Source organism: Labrus bergylta, chromosome 11 (genome assembly GCF_963930695.1).
Source record: "Labrus bergylta chromosome 11, fLabBer1.1, whole genome shotgun sequence".
Classification (NCBI taxonomy): Eukaryota; Metazoa; Chordata; class Actinopteri; order Labriformes; family Labridae; genus Labrus; species Labrus bergylta.
The window spans coordinates 24232365-24250640 of record NC_089205.1 but is presented as its reverse complement, the minus strand read 5'-3'; the positions used below and the strand labels follow the sequence as shown (position 1 = coordinate 24250640).

The window sequence follows — 18276 nt, the reverse complement described above, 5'->3', positions numbered from 1 at the left end:
ACCAGCATGGCTGCTAAAATGACTCCCATTGAAAGATAATGTTGCTGTGTAACTATCGGATGTTTAACTTAGCACTTTTTTATATTTAATGCAACATTTAAACTTCAATAATGTATAACAGTGTCAAGCACCAAAACAGGAAAAACATGAATTGAAGATTAAAAAAATTAACGATAATGAAAGTAATCATAAGCTACATCACTCAATGTAATGTAAAAGTCTGTGATGTTCAGGCTTGATCATTATACCAGGAGATTGTGACTTTACCGCTCATCTATTATACGTGTGCTTTTTAGAAAATGAATGGTTAGTGCAGCAGCTGATGACATTTTAATGTAGCATCTATCTTTAATGCATTCTGTATCTTCTTTTGATTTATTGAATCTTTATGATGACTGTTTTGGCCAAAGAGAAGAAAACCTCTTTGTCTGAATTTTGGAACAAGCGACTCACAGATGCAAGACGAGCAGTTCCATCTGGTTTATTTCTATCATTTGAAAAAGAAGAAAGCTGATTTTTAAGAACAGTAAGAACAAGCTAGACTTTGGACGTGTCTAACAACGAGGATGGTTAAAGCCACAAGAACATGTAAAGCCACATTTTTAGTGCAGGAGAGGCGCATTGGAGCAGGTCATTGTCCATGTTAACTGTGTTAATCTTTCTCTTTCTTTCCAGTGTAACAACTAAACTAACTTCAGTTCAGACTGTGGTCAGATTGTGTGCAGTTGGGCAAGTAGCCTACATACAGTATATCTATAGGCGGACATGTGTATCATACAATCGTTCATTCAGCAATAAGGAGCGTCCAATCAGTTCATTCAGTCTGAATTGGTTGAATTGACTCATTACAGTCCTGTGACCGCACAAACCCTTAATTTAATTTGTACTTGTTTCCAATGAATTAGATTTTATTGATCGCAGTTGTTGTGTGAAAAGAGTTTAATCAAATGTGTCAAAAATGTCATCGGAAATCATTTTCATAATCCATCTTTATAATTATTTTAATCTCTTTTAGTCTTACTAATGTTTGTTTTTTTATTCCAAAGGGACTAATCAATTATTTTAAATGTAGTTCTGATATTTTTTAATGGGCTTCAGATTTATCAGCTGTCTTTAATAAGAAGAGCCAAAGACGACCAGAGGGCAAAATGACCTCAGCACATAAACAGAAATATTCTCTTCTAACTTCCCTTTGGCGAAAACTCCCCCCGCTGATCGCTCCGACTGTTCATATCGCCAGGAAAACTTCTTTCTAACCATTCTGCTGCATGTAATATTGATTCAGCTGTAATTAAATGTAATTTATGCTGTTTATTCCTGCAAGCACTTCACTGATTTATGTCCCCTATTTTATTCATCAAAGGGGGAGCCTGTAAATAAAGAAGATCTATTTGTTGCTGTGAAAACGTGTAGGAAGTTTCACAGTGAACGAGGTGAGTCACGCGCCCACAGAATCAAACAGAGATGCACATTTTCTCTCAAAACGGCATGTTTGTGCACTTTGTTTTCTTTTAATGGATTTGTTTTACCTTTGACACGTGTGACCAAATAAGAGGTTTATCTCATTACCATCACAAACGCTTTCACTCCATAATTTCACCGCTGTGTCTGAAAAGATTGACCAGTATTGAAGCTACAAAAACACCTTGACCTGCTAAATGATATCCCCTCCTTGATGCATGAGAGGTACTATCATCCAACCACCCTGCAGCTGTTTCACAATCACTTACGGACGTTTAGCCGTTTATTTGCAAGCTCTACATGGCATCAAGCCGCTTCTCTTTGAACCTTAAAAACGTAGCGGGTTCATTTCAGAGAGATCAGACAAATTGTTCACGACTCTCAAAGGATATCTCACAAAGTGATCGCACTAATTACCTTAATTACTGTTTCCTCTGCCAAGCTGCCATTGTCGGTTTCAAAGGTAGACAAGATGAAAATGAATATTAGATTGATGTATCAAAGGTTAGTTTAGATCAATACACATTAGACTTGACAGAGCATCACATTTCATTTACAATGGCACTCAGTGTAAAGCTGTTTTAATCTCCTCTATCTGGAGTTATTATAGAGAACAAAATGCTCAGTCATCCAAATCCGTGTTGATACAGAAACAAGTTAAACACTCTTAAGTTGCTACAATTAGAGATGTGTAATTTGCATGTCTGCTTTCTAACCCTAGACTCTATTGATTACTACAGTAACTGAGGAAAACTAAAAACCTGACCTGCATGTCGTTTCTATTTTGATTTCATTTGACATAACTTGAAGTCTGGAGCGTAGGTTTCCATGCTGTTCATCATCAGTTTAGTCACTGGTTGGCCTTTGAAGACACTAAAAGCTTCTTTTTTTTTTTTTTGGTTTGATTTTTCAGGATTCAATTTGCCACACTGACTCTGTTTTGTTTATCTATGAGGGTTGAATACAGCTTCCATCTGCTGCTGCACACTTCTGATTATTCTACGTTTCTTGACGTCTCGTTTGTCAGAATTAAATCTCGTCGGAAAGAAAAGCTTAAACGGTGATGGCTGGAATTAGATCAGAGACAGATGATTAAAATGTATTTTAAAAAAGAGAGTGTGTGTAAAGAGAAGAAATAGCTCAGACAGATCCAGTGATCTGCTGTGTTCCTGTTTTGTAAAGAGGAGAAAAGGTCAGAAGGCTGCAGGTCCTGTGTGCATGTGTTACACTGCATCAAGTACAAGCTGACAGAAACTAAAAGTTACATATATATTTATTTCCGGAATACCCAAACACTCACAGTTCTGAAATGTTACTGCTCCAAGTGTAAAAAGTGTTTCTGCTTAAACTGTATTAACTATTTTCTGTCATATATGCTTGGTTTAACAGTTTACTCAAACTCTGACACATGTGGGTCCATGCCTTGTGTCATCACAGAATACCTGAAAGACCGAGATGTACTTTTTTATCTGATTGAAAACTATGTGTCTATTCACCCTCCACTTTTGCGTATATATAAACAAAGTGTTCTACTAAAAATAGATTGTAAATCAGAAGTCTGCTTGTTCAAACTCGGTGAACATATGGTTGTTTTTTCTCTCCTTTGTTCCAGTTCCAGTGATAAAGAAGACCTGGGAAAAACATGCCTTACATTTAGAGTACTACAGTGACCATGCGGATCCTTTAATACCAACCATCGATTTAGGAGTGCCAAATACTGAGAGAGGTAAGTGTTTCTGTTGCAGCCTCAACTCCTTCAGCCTTAGTTTCAGCAGCAGTTCCTCGGGTAATGGTGCAGGGTCAGCTGCATATCTGGAGGTAACCAGCCTAACGCCTTGTGAGGGGGATGGGACAGTAAGTTAACACAATATTGCAGGAGAATAGGAACAAAGGCGAATAGGGTATAGTATAGTAGCTGAGTCAGCGGTGAAATCCAACTTTTTGTCTCAAAGTGTTTACTCCACAAAATGACACAATGGCAATACAATGTGTGTCATTCAATCCTCAAGCCGTTTTTTATCAGCTCTGATTTGAGTTTTCAGGTAATTGGTAAAAAAAAATAATAATAATCTCTAAAAACTCCCAGGCTTTAAATGTTCCTGCACTATTTTTGTTTCTTAAATCTGAGGCACTTTCCTCTGACTGAGAAGCACAAACTTTACCTTTACTCACCTGGAGCTCAGCCAACCTCCCCTGCTGAGCTGCACACCCTGCAGGTCTGTCTAGATTCAATCAATGAAATGTTTTCCCCAGAGCTGAAAATTATCTGGCACAAGTTCAGTCATCACTTGTTAAAAGTTTGTTCATAACCACCAGACACCTTAACCTTTTGAACTTTGCCGGACTAACTGTTCATTTCATCTTTAAAAACTCTTCAAATGCAGCCGGATGACGCTTCAAAAAATACTTTTCCGAACCTCGCCTCTACGCTCCCTCGGCAAAAGTTGTATGTGAAGACCGATACAAGCCTTATCATTGTGCATCAAAGAGCAGTGGCAGTTTGAAGCAGGTGTAGCTTAAAGACCTAAAACATGTAGAAAGCGTTGGCCTGACCTGTCTAAAGGTAACACAATGTGCCTGAGGCCTCTAAGGTTGACTGGTTTCATGTGGGAGGAATGTTCTGAACCAGGTCCAGTGACCTCCTGTCCAGAAAATCACTGCTCCTCGACAAAGAATTTTACAGAATGCAATCCTCACATACTGAACTTTATTTATTTTTCTTTCTATCAGACACAAAAGTTCAGACTCAGTATCCATGCAAAACAATGTCTGATCATTTATAGTTTATACGTGGACAGAGACCAGTTTCTCCTTTTTTTTATCGCTCTAGGGATAAACATTTATTAAACATTTAAGTTTCCGCAACAAAGCCAATCAGCATAAACCCTAAAATGTGAAACCACTCTTTCAACTCCACTGTTATTTATTGGTCTGATTTCTCCCTTAATGTCCTCCTGTATTACTGTAAACCTGTATCAAACCGTCTTTCATGACGTGGGCATGTGGGGATGGGCAGGTGGTGAGGGCTGTGTTGTTTGTTGTAGAAAGAAAAACGCTGAACTTTATTTATTTTCAGAATTTTAAACTTTATTTTAAGCTTTATTTCGTTTAAAATAAAGATTTCTTTTGACTTAATTGTACATTTAATGCCTTCCATATGTCCTTCATTAAAATATTTTGGAAACAAAAAAGATATCAGGATCACATTTTGAGGAGATGCACAAACATGGCTTGGATAAAGATATAATGAGAAACAGGTGTGAGATATTATGAGTGTTCAAAGCAACCCATGTTCTTTTGTGGAGACAGCAGCAGCTCTCTGCTTCAGCCTCCTGGTTGCCTGAGCCAGAGGCCATTTGGGCACAAATTATTTTACAGTCTGATGGCTGTTGGCACAAAACTGCACCTTAGACCTTCTTGTAGCAGCTTAATAGGATGATGTATGGGCTGTAGCCACTGTCTGCCCACTGTAAGAGTGCTTAGGGTTGTTGTTGGAAAGACTTTTGAACAAGGTTGGCTCTCAAGCCGCCTTTCACTAGCTGTCCCCTTGGCGGTTTGTTGTTTAACAAGGACGTCTTCTGCAACCTCTTTGCATTTATGCAGTGAGGGATGCAAGCTGCCACCGGCTACATGCTCGAACATGTGGGATCTTCTCCTCAACAATAAAAGTCGACCTTACTCTGTTATCAGTCCAGTTTGTTGTTGATATGCAACCCTCGTTCTTGAATGCCGCTTCCTTGTTGTTGATAGTGACACAACTCATTGCCTTCTCTGTCTCTCTCCCTCTCTCTCTCTCCCCTCTCTCTAACACATCCACAACAAGCTCATTTGCCCTCCTGACGCTTAAGTACATATCGTTTTTCTTCCACCATCTATCAATGCTCTCATACTGTATTTTAATGAGAGGAATTTTCCTAGACGGAAACAATTCTAATCTGATATTTAGAATAGAAAATCAATCTGGAATCTCAATCAGGACGTTGGTGATTATTTGTTTGTTAATTTGTTGATTCAGAGCTCACGTCATAATGATGATTGTTTGCAGGCTTCTGTCCCATTTTAACAAACCGTTTGCTTGATGTAGGTCTAGTACCGACACGGTGCCATAAAAGTTTGTTTGCAAGTTAGACAGTGTGCGGGAGTTTACCTTAAAGTCTAATATTTAGAAAATTTGATTAAAAAAAAAAAATGTATCAAGGTTCTGAATATGTATCTCCAGCTGCACTAGTGGGAATCATGTCACAAGCAGAAGGCAGTAATCCCTGTCATCATAGAAAGCCGTAGTGATGGAGGAGCCTTTAACTGTGACTAAAGACTGCTGGTTTGTCAAGGGCTACACATACAACATACATCCTTTGCTGAAGGTTAATTGGCACCAGTAACTGCAAATATCTGTAATCACAACAACCACACATCTATGTATTTTTCCTGAAGTCAGTGATGCATTTCACAAAGATTAAGTCATTACTGTATAACTCCCTGAGATGCCATAGCTGATGTGAAATTGGTGTTCTGGTGAGTGAAGAGTAAGAGGAAGGCAGCAGTATAATCCCCCAAGTCACCTCGGTACTCTGCAGTTTATAATGCATCGCCGATGTTAAAGTCAAACCCTGTTTGGCTGAAACCAGACATGTTTGTGAATTGACTACTTAAAAAGCCCCAAACTATAAGTGTTAAATCTCTAAAACTGTTTCTCGTATTGTGGTGACAGTGTTCTTCTGACTCACTGATTTTCATCTCATTAGTGGTTCAGTCCACCTGCAGGCATGCACTGAATATAGGAAACTTTTCTGAATAAATGTTTTCAGTATTTCATCTAAAACCCCAAAAATATCCAGAAATGCAACTGTGACAAAGTTTTAAAAAAGGACAATAACCTTGACTATTTCAATGGCAGAGCTTGTTCTATGTATTTAATGAAAGGTAAATGAAGAGTTAACAGGGCTGCAGCCATGTAATGTTTTCATTATATGTTCTTAACTGTTTGATTAATGGTCTATAAAACCACTCAGGAAATTCATCTTTTTTTTACTTGATCAACAGTACAAAACCCAAATATTTTAAGTTTCCTTTGATATGTATTGAGGGAAAACATCCAATCTTCTCATCCGATGGTCGACCAAATAAGTAAAGGTTCTCCCTGAATCATTAATCAGTTACTGTTGCAACTCTAATAGGTCTGTAAAAAGATTGACTTTTTGCAGACTTAAATGTTTTCCTGTTGTGAGCTTGTTAAACGGTTTCAGAGCAGGCATTTTAAGATGAGATTTGTGATGAGATTTGCCCCTCCTCACAGACTCTGGGGGCAGGGCAGGAGATGATGTGCGCTTCTGTTCACATTTAGCACATTGCCAGGCTGGCAGCTGGTTATGGCATGACCGGGAAAAAAAAATCAAGTGGAATTTTTCTGGCTGCTCAAACCTGCTCATTTGAATAACTAGACACACTCTGTAAAGCGGGGTACCCAGATCTGGTGTAGCTGTGGTGAAAGTTTGATGTCTTATTCTGGAAAAGCTGGAGCTCTGCTCCACTCAGACAATGAATTCTATGTGTATTTTTTGAAGCCAGAGTTGGATGAGTGTGTCTCATAGATCATCCAGGAAATGGCTCTTTCTTTTTAATTTTACCTTACGCTGCGTGTCAGAATTTAAAACTTTCTGGAGAGCAAACAAGAATTGGAGCTTTGGCAGAAATCCACAGTCCATCATTAAGACAGCAGGATTTTCTCTAGTTTGAAGAAGCCCTACACCAAATTTTCTCTCAGTTTAGTTTAACTGTCAATCAACAGATCCCTCATGATGCCTTTTACATCATACAGAAGATTGGATTTACATGAATAGACATGATTGGATTGCATGATTAGTGTAATCAATAACACCATGACAACAGAACATAAAATGAGTATTATACTGTATCTTTAAACTGAAATATGTTCTGGAGTCCCAGGCATTTAGGGACACACATTAAAGCACAGCGACTGCATTCATCAGATAGGTGTGCACTGCAATGATTGAGGTCAAATGAAAATAAGTATTTTATCTTTTCCTCAGTGCCTTAAACCCACATGCTGAATAAGTTATCGGATTAAAATGGAGCAAAAATCAGCACATACATTTTTTTTTTCTTTTTGGTTAATCCCCCTCTGCTCCTTTCCAAGAACTCGAGGTTTATGCTGATGACGTCTGAGTACGACCTCAGAGATCATTAACAGTCAAGCAGCATCAGTATGTCAGGAATATATCACCACCATTAGACTTTATTCTTTCACCTTCGACTGACTTCATTGATTCATGAACTACCATTCAAAGCTTTGAAAGCCATTTGTTAAACGACATACATCACTTACATGTATTTAATGTTTGTATTTATTGAAAAGAGTTCAGAATGTCAAGTTTCTCATCACTTCACGTTTCCCTTTCAAAAGAGCAACAACTGTTAGTGGAGAACTGTTGCTAACTTTGCTATTAAAGTGGCCCTAAGTTTGTAATTCTTGACATGAAGGTTTGACAGATAGATGGATGGTTTTCATAAGTTTTATCTAAAACAGTGATGAACAGATCCAAAAAGCTGATCTTAAAACTTCAAAAACATGAAATGACATCGTTCAATATGAAAAATAAGCTTTATTCAAACTGCCCAGTTGTTATGCTGCTTGTATCTTTAGTCACTAAGTAACCTTGTAAAAACATAACAGCCTTACTTTATATTGTTATAAAATGAAGAAAACTCACCAGTAGCTGGTTATACATATTAGATTCCTGAGAAGGTGAAGGCAAGGTTGATGCAAGAATTGAAACTTTGTATTAAAGTACTCAAGCTATTCATGGTCAAGTGTTGTACTCCTCCAATATTTCAGAGAATGAAGAACTGATCATAGAAAACACTTAAAAGGCTATTTGTGGCATGATCTCCTTGTGTCTGTCTGTACGAGAAGTGAAGGTGGAATTTACTAACTCTTTCTGGGACCCTGACATCACTCACTTGCCTCCTCCTACCAGGCTTCTACAAAAAAAAGTGTGTTGTTGGATTTTATTCCTGTCAGTGGTTCAAGGTGTCCTTACTTATTCTATATTCAGATACCAAGAAAAAACACCTTGGGTTCCTTATAAATAAAACAGCAGGGCCTCAGTATTCTTTGAGATGCTTGCCACCTGGGATTTCTGCGTCTCCGCTCTCAGCCGTGATGCTGTGCAGATATTTGGATTCTGATGAGTATATATCCTTGGGTTCCTCTTATTTGTTCTGTACTAAAGCGTCACTGTTTTTGTTTTTCGGGAGCTGCCAGAACATTTTGTTCCGTCTGGCAGTCACGTCAAACGCGCCACGGCGAAAGTTTGATCTCCCTGGCCCGTCATGCCAAACATACCTTATTATTTGTTTGAGAATGTCGGAATTTTAGACAACACCTGTCCGTCCGCTCACAAAGCTCCAGAGGACACACTCTGGCATCCAAAAGATGAAAAGATTAACTCTGTGCAATGCAAACCTTGTGAATGATTGCAGGGTCATTTTGTTGTGCATCTTTTCACTTCAAGGTCAGTCATGTTTCCGCCTCCAGCCTCAGGTGTGCTACCTTCACACGTTGAAACTCTAGAGGCTTATAATGCGGAAATCTAAATGAAAACAGCAAATGTTAGATATGGACAATATAGTGACAATATATATATTTATTTGTGTGTGTTTTATGCTTTTATGTGATGGGACATGAAGGGGTGGATACATTGGGGCGCGACCTAACAGCTGCTGTAGATCATCAGCACCCTGTTTCTTAATGCCATCTAAAAGGCTCTCATCAAGAGGGTGTAATGACTAAAAGTTGTCTGAAATCATTTTATATGGTTTATTTTAAACAACACAGGCCTTTTCTAATGAGTCTCTTATCAGTTGGAAGATGATGATAATGTTTCCAAAAGAGCCATTCATGCTGAAAACATTCCTTCATTGAACTGAAGGGCGCTGTAGTTGCAGCATCATTAAGGAGGCTTACTCTAACGTCTTCTCCTTGGCTAACTGTAACTGTGTTTGTAGTTATATCTTGTGACCGTTCATTAGCCTTGCTTGCCTTTTTAAAATCCTTTAACATTTGCATAATTTATGACTGTGGAGTTGTCTTTTAGCCACACAGCTGCTGTCCTGTTTATGCATGTGTGTATCCAGACGTGTGTGCGCATGGAAAAACCGGCTAATGCCAAGTGTGTTTTTCTTCCTGTAACAGGGTCATTTATCTTTGTCAACTAGAAAACAGCATAAAGTCAATATGTGATCAAGTCCAACAGGCCCATCTAATGATAGCACGACTCTATTTGCAGGACACTGTGGGAAAACATTCGCCATACTGAAAAGATTTCTGAGCAGCTCTGTCCCAAACACCCGGTGGCTCGTTGTTGTGGACGATGACACGCTGATCAGGTACATTATCATGACCTGGAAACAGGTTTTCAACAATGTCTCTGTATAAGTGGTGAACTTGTGTGTGGTGTTTGTTAGAGAGGAAAGGCTCTCTAACACCAGGATCTGTCTTTGATTGAACACCTTCTCTTCTCATAAACACAGAGTAACACGATTGTCTGCTTCAGCTACTCTGAAAACAAACAAAAAAACAATTACACCAAATAAGTCAGCTAAGTTTCATGAAACTTTGAGCTAGCAGCAATCATTTTTTCAGTGCCAGTTCTATAAAAAAAAAACAATTTATTATCAGGTCGGGACAGACCCAGATTCTTATTCTGTGAAATAAGAATCTGATACATGAGGGGATAGTTTAGGATTACAAATGAGCTAAAAGGAGAAAAACACACATGTCCCCCACAGGGTACTTTAAAAAAAGGGGGGAGGAATTCAAAGAAATAACCACAGAAGAAGGAAGATTGAAGGGGGGCTCTAAGAACTGAAGTTCTGTGTTCATCCCCGTTAAATAACAGATATAAGAGGGGGTTTTTTTTGTAATTGGAACAAATGGGTGAGATATGAAACTCCATATGACCCTGTTACACTTCCAGTGTTCCCTCAGTTTGACTTACATTTATTCACTTCTTTAACCCAGAGATTCTAACAGCTTTAAAAGTATTCAGGGAAAAGGAGTCTCAGAGATATTACCATCCTATTGAACATCTAAGAAGCCCAGTACATAAATTAAAGTCCAGCTGGCTGCACTTCATAAATGTGAGGTTGAACTTCATTTTGAGTCCTCCTGATGTGTGATATTGCCGCAGGGAGAGCAGTTTTTCCAGCCTCTAAACGGGCAGGTTCTTATGTGTGTGTGAGTGCAGGCATGTCTGTGTGAAGATGATGGTGATGATGAGAGTGTGATGAGTTTGATCTTTTCTCTCTGCAGCCTTCCCAGACTGCAGATGCTGCTGAGCTGTTACGACCCCTCTGAACCCGTGTGTTTAGGAGAGAGGTACGGATACGGCCTGAGCCAAGGCGGCTACAGCTACATCACAGGAGGCGGAGGGTGAGTTTCAGCTCTCAGATGCTTGGGGAATAATGATAAAAGATACAGACGCAGCAGTGGGAGTACGAAATCTGTAATGGAAAACCTGAAATCTGTAATTTACAGATAAACAATTTCCATTCAGCTTAAAAATGTGTGTCCCCTCTGAGGGAAATGTTGGTTTGTAGACTATGTAACGGTGAAGAGAGAAAATAAATATGGAATAAAACACCAGAAAATACAGCAGACAGACAGCATCAGCTGATAAGAAAAGGAGGGGAGTCTTTAATACACACCCTGCATGAAAACATTTATAAAAGTAATGCAGCTCCACAGGATACACATTTTGAAAGCTCTGTTATTGAATGCAAGTAAAAGTGGGCAAGAAAGCAAAATGTCAGCTGTCAGTGCAGGAGGAAAGCTGCATTAAAGATAAATCTGTGACTGAGCCATGTGTGAGAAAACTATTTAGGGACCCTTCAATTTCTGTGACACTTAACAGCACTGCAACTGTCAGTTCTCTCAAAAGGGATATCTTCTAAAAACTGTTCTGAGTGGCAATAAACGATTTCTTTTGGCAGCTTAGGTTTTTTTCAAGTGTAATTGCGTCCCTTTCAAAGACTTGTCACGTAATTGTTGTTTGGAGCTGATCACAGAAAACAACATCTCCCTCTCAGCGTTATTTGCAGTCGCACTCCACTCCGAGTTAATAAGATAAGCATGAACTTAAAGACGACAGACGAAAGAAGAACATTTGATTTTCTGGTCACTTCTCACATTTGCTTCTGAATTGCATCTAAATCGGCGGGTGTCATGTATCTCTTCAGTGTGTTTGTGATATGTGTCTGTGTTGTTGCTGCAGGATGGTGTTCAGCAGGGAGGCAGTGGTTCGTCTTCTTGACAGCGGGTGTAAGTGCTACAGCGATGATGCGCCGGATGACATGGTGCTGGGAATGTGCCTCAATGCTCTGGGACTCCCTGTCACACACAGTCCGCTCTTCCACCAGGTTTGGATTCACACTACATCCCTTTTGTGTCCTCTCTCTCTCTCTCTCTCTCTCTCTGAACTTATTTGTCTTTGATCTTTTTACCTTTTGAATTCTTTCTCGACAAAAAAATACTGAAAAATGAATTTCTTGGGCGGTGGTGGCCGAGTAGTTGGGTTTGTGCGCCCCATGTACAGCCTCTAATAACTCTAAAAAAAACAGGATTTCATTCGGTGAAAAATCATGAAGCGAATCGTACAGATCAGCTAGTCCATAAAACAGTTTGGACCATCTGATGTCAAGAGATCCTGCACACTAGGGCTGGCCAGTTTTTCACAATTTCTTTGTTTTCGTGATATGAGCATATGCAAAAGAAAAACAGCAACAACACAAAGGTAAGAATTTAATGCGATAAATATGGAAAATGATTGTATGAACTCAAGCAATGCTTCTCATGCAGCATAGGTATATTTTACCTTTTAGATGCAGGCCTGGCTATAACGGCCATGCTTTCAAACCACTGTGATGCAGTCAGATGAAGCTCAAGCTATCATCAGTCGCTCGGTTGCATTTTTTTTCAATCTTTTTATTTTGGATTCTGGAGAAACATGTTACTAACTGTTATTGTGTTAAATCTGAAGAACAGCATATAGACATGAAAACCGTGAGTTATAGCTCACGCACTCAAATTTTGTTCATTTATCCAACTTCATATCCTAACCCAGCAAAGAGAATGTTATTTCATATTTCTCGCAGCATGCAGACACAAATGTGCAGGCAGCTTCTATGGCATACGTTAGATTTCATAATATGAAACTGCTGAGTTGGAAACGCCAATTATATCCGAGCATGTATTCAGTCAGAGGTAATTGTAATTTCCTGGCTGTCACATAATGTCTCCTATAGCGAAAAGACCTACATGGGGGGAAAAATGACTGCAAACTTAGAGTATCAGGAGGTTTTTTTCTGCTGACATGTTGTAATGCACCATCATGTCACATTCACGTCATACTGAATGGATCCCGACAGTTTTACAGTAACGGATGGTCATGATTATTCCCATTGGTGTAACATGATGGTCATGAAATTGAACAACCAAAGATGGTGACAGAGCTGGTTTTGTGAAGGTCAGAAATGCTCTACGGTGACATCATAGCACCCAATCAATGAAACACAGGCTTAATTACCTTGAACAGTGGATTTGGCATTCATGTATATCTGAGCTTTCTGGGTAGTAATTATAACTCAGATGTTCAGGTGATCAGTATTCAAGGTCAGAAACTGGAGTTTATAGTAACTTAAACATGACTGTAGCGTTTCCTTTAGGCTGACAGTGGGCTGATCTGTACCACGTATCAAGAAAGGTCACCAAACTCTACCAATCACTTTCTCTTTCTTTTCAGCAGGGTTTTTTTTTCTTTGACCTCTAACATTAAGAATGGCTTTGTTGTATGCAAGTGTTGCAGTAAGTGATGACATTAATTCCCCCTATTAATGCAAATCTGATACAGGTCATCTATAAACTAGGACCTTTGTCTTGTTATGAGAAAAAAAACTGTTAAACGATTTGCATTTCAAAGTAAACAGTTTGACATTTTACAGGCATGTGTAATACCAAAAGACAGAAACTGAAAGAGCAATTATTTACAGCTGAGCTTCTCGTACTCTCACAAGTCACAATGCCTCCTGTGAAAGAGGTTTGAATGTATTCCATCCTACCGAAGATTGAGTTGGATGCCAATCATACAAGGGGTCTAACAAGGAGAAGTGAGAGAGTGCAACATGAGGACCTTTAATCAGACACTCATTTTACAGCCATTTGACAAATGAACCGATGTGTCAAAAGTGTTTCCAGAAACAAAGTGTTGTGACATATCAGTGACTGTGGTGTGGCTGAAGATAATTTCTCAAACATAATAGATTCAGGGGCTCGGTTATTGCTGTGCCATATCGAATGCAATGTAAACACAAGTTTTCAAACCTTCACTCTCGCTCTTTGCAACACTTGCACGCAATCTACTGTGACTACTTCTAAATGTAAATTACTGTACTTCATCTTACCTTTCAGGCCCGCCCTGAGGACTATTCCAGAGACTTCTTAGCTCACCAGGTGCCCATTTCTTTCCATAAACACTGGAACATCGACCCGGTCGCTGTTTTCAACAAATGGCTGAAGGATGACTCGGTGGCGAAAACTTCAGATGGACTCAATAAGAGCGTCAAAACGGAGTTATAGGATTTTTAAGCACATAGAAGCCTGTATGAACATCTATGTATGTAGAGAGCTTGTGTGTGAGAGAGTGAGTGTACAGTATGTATGTGTGTATTATGGAGTCAAGGAACTGTCCTTCATAGCTGTAAATGTTGTTGTATTGTTGATGTTGAACTGTTATTAAGACGAACGATGTGTGTGTGTAAGTCCATGACTTACAATGTGAGAGATTTAATGACTGAGTTGCATGTTGAGGTTGTGTTTCTTTAGAAAATAAGGGTGTAATATATGTATATTTATAACATGTGAATAATGTAAACCTTGGAGGAGAGGTACTGTATCTTTCAAAAAGCATCACTTATGCTGTCCAATGTGCTCTTTTTTGACATAAAAGGATTAATATCTGAGAATGTCTTGCTTTTCTTCTTCATCGGTGGCCTATTAATGGGATTTAGCTTGAATCAGTCATGTATAAATTATTAAATAGTTAAAGGTTAATTGAGGGTGAAACTACAGTATGAACACAGAGAGCTTGGAGGAGCTGAAAGGCAGCATTAGAGCTCTCTAGAGGCTGCTGAAGGTTTGCACTAAAATGTAACCAATATGGAGTCTTTTATTGGCTCCGCAGCTGCTCATGCAAAAAAAAAAAAAAGTCCTACATCTATTTTAAGTCATTTCATAACATTTCTTGCCATCTGTTTTTAAGGCTCACTTTAAATTCAGCCGGACAAATTGATCTCATTTCATGGACTAGTTTCCCGTCAAACATTAGCTGATATCCTGAGGTATAGTAGATCTCATTTTTCATTTTCACTTTTTTTCATCAGATAATTAAATGTCAGACTTGATGATGCTCTGACCATTATTATCGAAGGTCTTTGAAGGACCTTGAGCCTGGGCTGGAGAATTAAACCTTTCTCCTGGCTGTTTGCCATATAAAAAAAAAAAGAATGTGCAGTAATGCTTCAAAATGCTTCATTCCTGCAGACTTGACATAACTCGATTATAATGGGTACAAAGATTTAGAAAACCTGTGTATTGTGAAAGGTGTATTATTAAATTGAAAAAAGGGAAATGTTAATGTAGGAAAAGGAAGACTCATCAGTCCGTCTGTGAAATGCACACTGTATAGTCATACAAGAGATGTTCCTCCTCTCATGGATTCAGTGTTGTAGTGCTTGATTTACACTGTTTAAAAAGCGCACAAGGCCGGCTCTAGTTCATGAAAAGTGTATTAGCCCTAGGCCCTAGAAGCAGTGCAATAAGTCAAGTAGACATCTCTAACGCACCTATGAATTATAACCTATTTGCAGGAAACTCACCCACAAACAGAGGGATGAGTGGTGGCAAGATGGCACTCTGCACTCAGGGAAACCCTCAGCGTGAATCAAAGTAAGTCCAAAAAACATGATCGCTCAGCCAATATTTTGCAGCATCAACATCCCAGTCGGGTTGTGTCTGGTGTTGCACTTCATTCTCTAATCCTTGTCCAAGTCAGTGAAATAAGGATTAGTGTCTTTTTCCCCCATCCAAAAAAAGTTTCTGTTTAGCGAAGAGTCTGAGTTGTAAGATTTCAGAAACACTGAGGTTATGCTCTCAAGTCCAGAAGAATATTTACCACAATATAAAAGAAAAATGTACCTCCAAAGAAGCAAATACGGAAGAGGATAAAACTGCAGTTCCTTGGGTGTCCACTTGAGGCTGGCTCTAAGCCCCAGAAGACACAGTATGTATGATTAGTTGTGTGGGCACAGTTGAAGCTGTTTGCCAAGAGGCTAAAGGCCCACCTCAGCTCTGCCTTTTACTTGGTTGATATAGTCAGGTAGGATATGGCAACCACCCTACTTGAGCTTCAAATCTCCCCTTCAGGAAGCAATGGTGGACATCACTGAAGCTACGTCCATGTTGTATACAGTCTATGATCCAAACTATTCTTTCAAAAATCTGCTTTATAGCTGCAAATAAAACTTTGATGATAAGGTAACCAAAGGAATTGATTTATCATGTGCTTTACAAACAACACAGATTCACACATTCAAGTCATTTGTTGAATGACACTGCTTTGTGAACTTCCTCTATTGTCACTAATATGCCTTTTGTCTGTTTTTTTATTATTGTAATTCATGCTTTTCATCCTCCAGTTTGGTTGGTGTTCGTTTCATTATTTGCTCATAGCAGAAACTGAAAGAAACACACGACTCTGTTGGAGCCTCTGTAAGGCTTAACATAAACATACTAATCATCTGTTTAAAGGTTACCACACCGATAGTTTCAGTTTGTCTGTATGTTGTCCATAGAGATCTGAGATTTCTTAACAGCATGTTTTGTATTCTGAACTAGCCCTTTAAATTTCAGAGGGTCAGGTTCAGGGCAGCAGCAGGCAGGTGAGACTCCCACTCTGCACCTGATACCTTTAAACCTCCCTTTCATGCCGTTAACTACAGATGGCCGGTACAGAAAGTCCTGCTTTTTTCATCTTTTTTTTAATGTCTGTCTTTTACCTTTTTAACTAAGTCACATGGTCAGTTAAATATTCATAGAGCTCGAGTAAAAGCATGTCGGAGCGGTGGCAGAGTCCTAGCTGGAGAGCGTTTGGAGGGTTGATTTTTCGGTTGGAGCTTTTTGAACATGAGTGTGTTTCCCTCAAAGGATTCTCTGTGATCAGTGGGGCCTCCAAAGTGAGGCAGAAGATAAGAGCACAGAAGTCACCCAGAGCCATCTGAAATCTCTGTCACTGTTTACTCACTGAAGATTTTATCATCACTTAGATTTCTCACTTGTGGCCAATCTGCTTTTTCCTCCCCGCTGAGAGACAACAGACACTGCAAAAGATGTCTACAGCAAAACAATTAAGATATGGGGGTGCTGGATAGTCTATAGCGGATATGACACACACCCAAAGAGGCTGTAGTCGTTGTTGCAGGGACTGTGGGTTCGAATCCCCACTCGAGCAGCCCCTTGCTGCATGTCATCCCCCACTCTCTCCTTCCAACATTTCTTCTCTCTCTTCAGATTTTCTATCTAATAAAGGCAAAAATGTCCCCAAAAATACTGTAAAAAAAACAATTAAGATACATGAGCATAAGCTGAATCCTCATGCAAGAAGTGTTCTCAGTATGTAAAAATAAAGCTGAGTGATTGATGTTCTTTATAATATAATGAGCATATTTATACAGGCCAGCTTTAATGCTCATTATAATATAATAATCATTATAGCTGATGGCACGGCTCTAATCTCTCTTCATTTAAACGTCTGTTCCCTTTCTCCTCAGCCTACATAGTATGCTTGCAAACCACACAAACATGAGTGCATGGTTACATACCTGCAATAACGCCATATCACCATTGTAGTTTTCAGCTTCTTAGCATTTTTGATTGAATAAAAATTCACCCTAACAGAGCTCTGTGTGTTGTTATGCTGACGTCAGACTACACAATCCTTTTGTCTGATACGATGCACAATGGTCAACGATGGTCGGATAAAGCTTCACAGAGTCGTACTGTGACTTTGACAGACTGCATGTTGGTACATGACTAACCATCACCACTGACATGTTGATGTTGGGAGCAAGAGGGGCGGGGTTTGACGACATCAAGTAAAGAAGACTCTAAAAAAAATAAAAATAAGTTGTTCCCAGAGCTTGACAAACTTTTTTCTCTGTCTCATAGTTACATCTACTTCATCAGTCTTCTTTTGATTTTATGCTCGTAACTACTGCGTGTGCAGAGAGCTCTGTGCTTGTCCTGCGGCGTCCCAGATGTGGCCTTGATTGTCGTTGACTATGACACAAAGCACGAGATAAAACAATCGATTTATGGTACAGACGGGTCACAAATCTCTTCATCTGCTGTCTCAGGCTAACATCGTGCTCATACCTGTAGTGTGACCTCGGTGTTAAAAAGAAATTTTAATTAAATCATTTTTTTGGTTCATATTTTCAGGTCATTCAGCAAGTCCTGTTATTAGCATAATAGTTTGTCACTGAATCTTTCAGAAGTGAACACAAAAGCGCAAGGGACTTTTCAAATTTCTGCTCAAAGGTCAAGTTGAGGGTCCAAACAGATTCATCCATAACTCATTTTAATTTGAGAGCTCTGAATGCCTCACTCCCAGCTCTTGCACACATTTGAAGGGCTAGGTTTGATGAATCCAAAGTGTAACACTGCTTGTATACTAACAGTTT

The 18276-nt window shown here is 39.2% G+C and overlaps 1 protein-coding gene across 1 annotated transcript in view; it reads left to right on the top strand.

Annotated features, from left to right (window-relative positions):
* Positions 1–14502, top strand: part of b3glcta (beta 3-glucosyltransferase a) — a 56547-nt gene extending 42045 nt beyond the window's left edge. Inside the window, exons 10-15 of the mRNA XM_020634868.3 lie at positions 1364–1433; positions 3074–3187; positions 9771–9870; positions 10796–10915; positions 11757–11901; positions 13949–14502. Coding sequence (XP_020490524.1) covers positions 1364–1433; positions 3074–3187; positions 9771–9870; positions 10796–10915; positions 11757–11901; positions 13949–14116 — 717 coding nt within the window. The 3' untranslated portion in view covers positions 14117–14502. The remainder of the gene's footprint in view (positions 1–1363; positions 1434–3073; positions 3188–9770; positions 9871–10795; positions 10916–11756; positions 11902–13948) is intronic.
* Positions 14503–18276: the final 3774 nt, after the last annotated feature.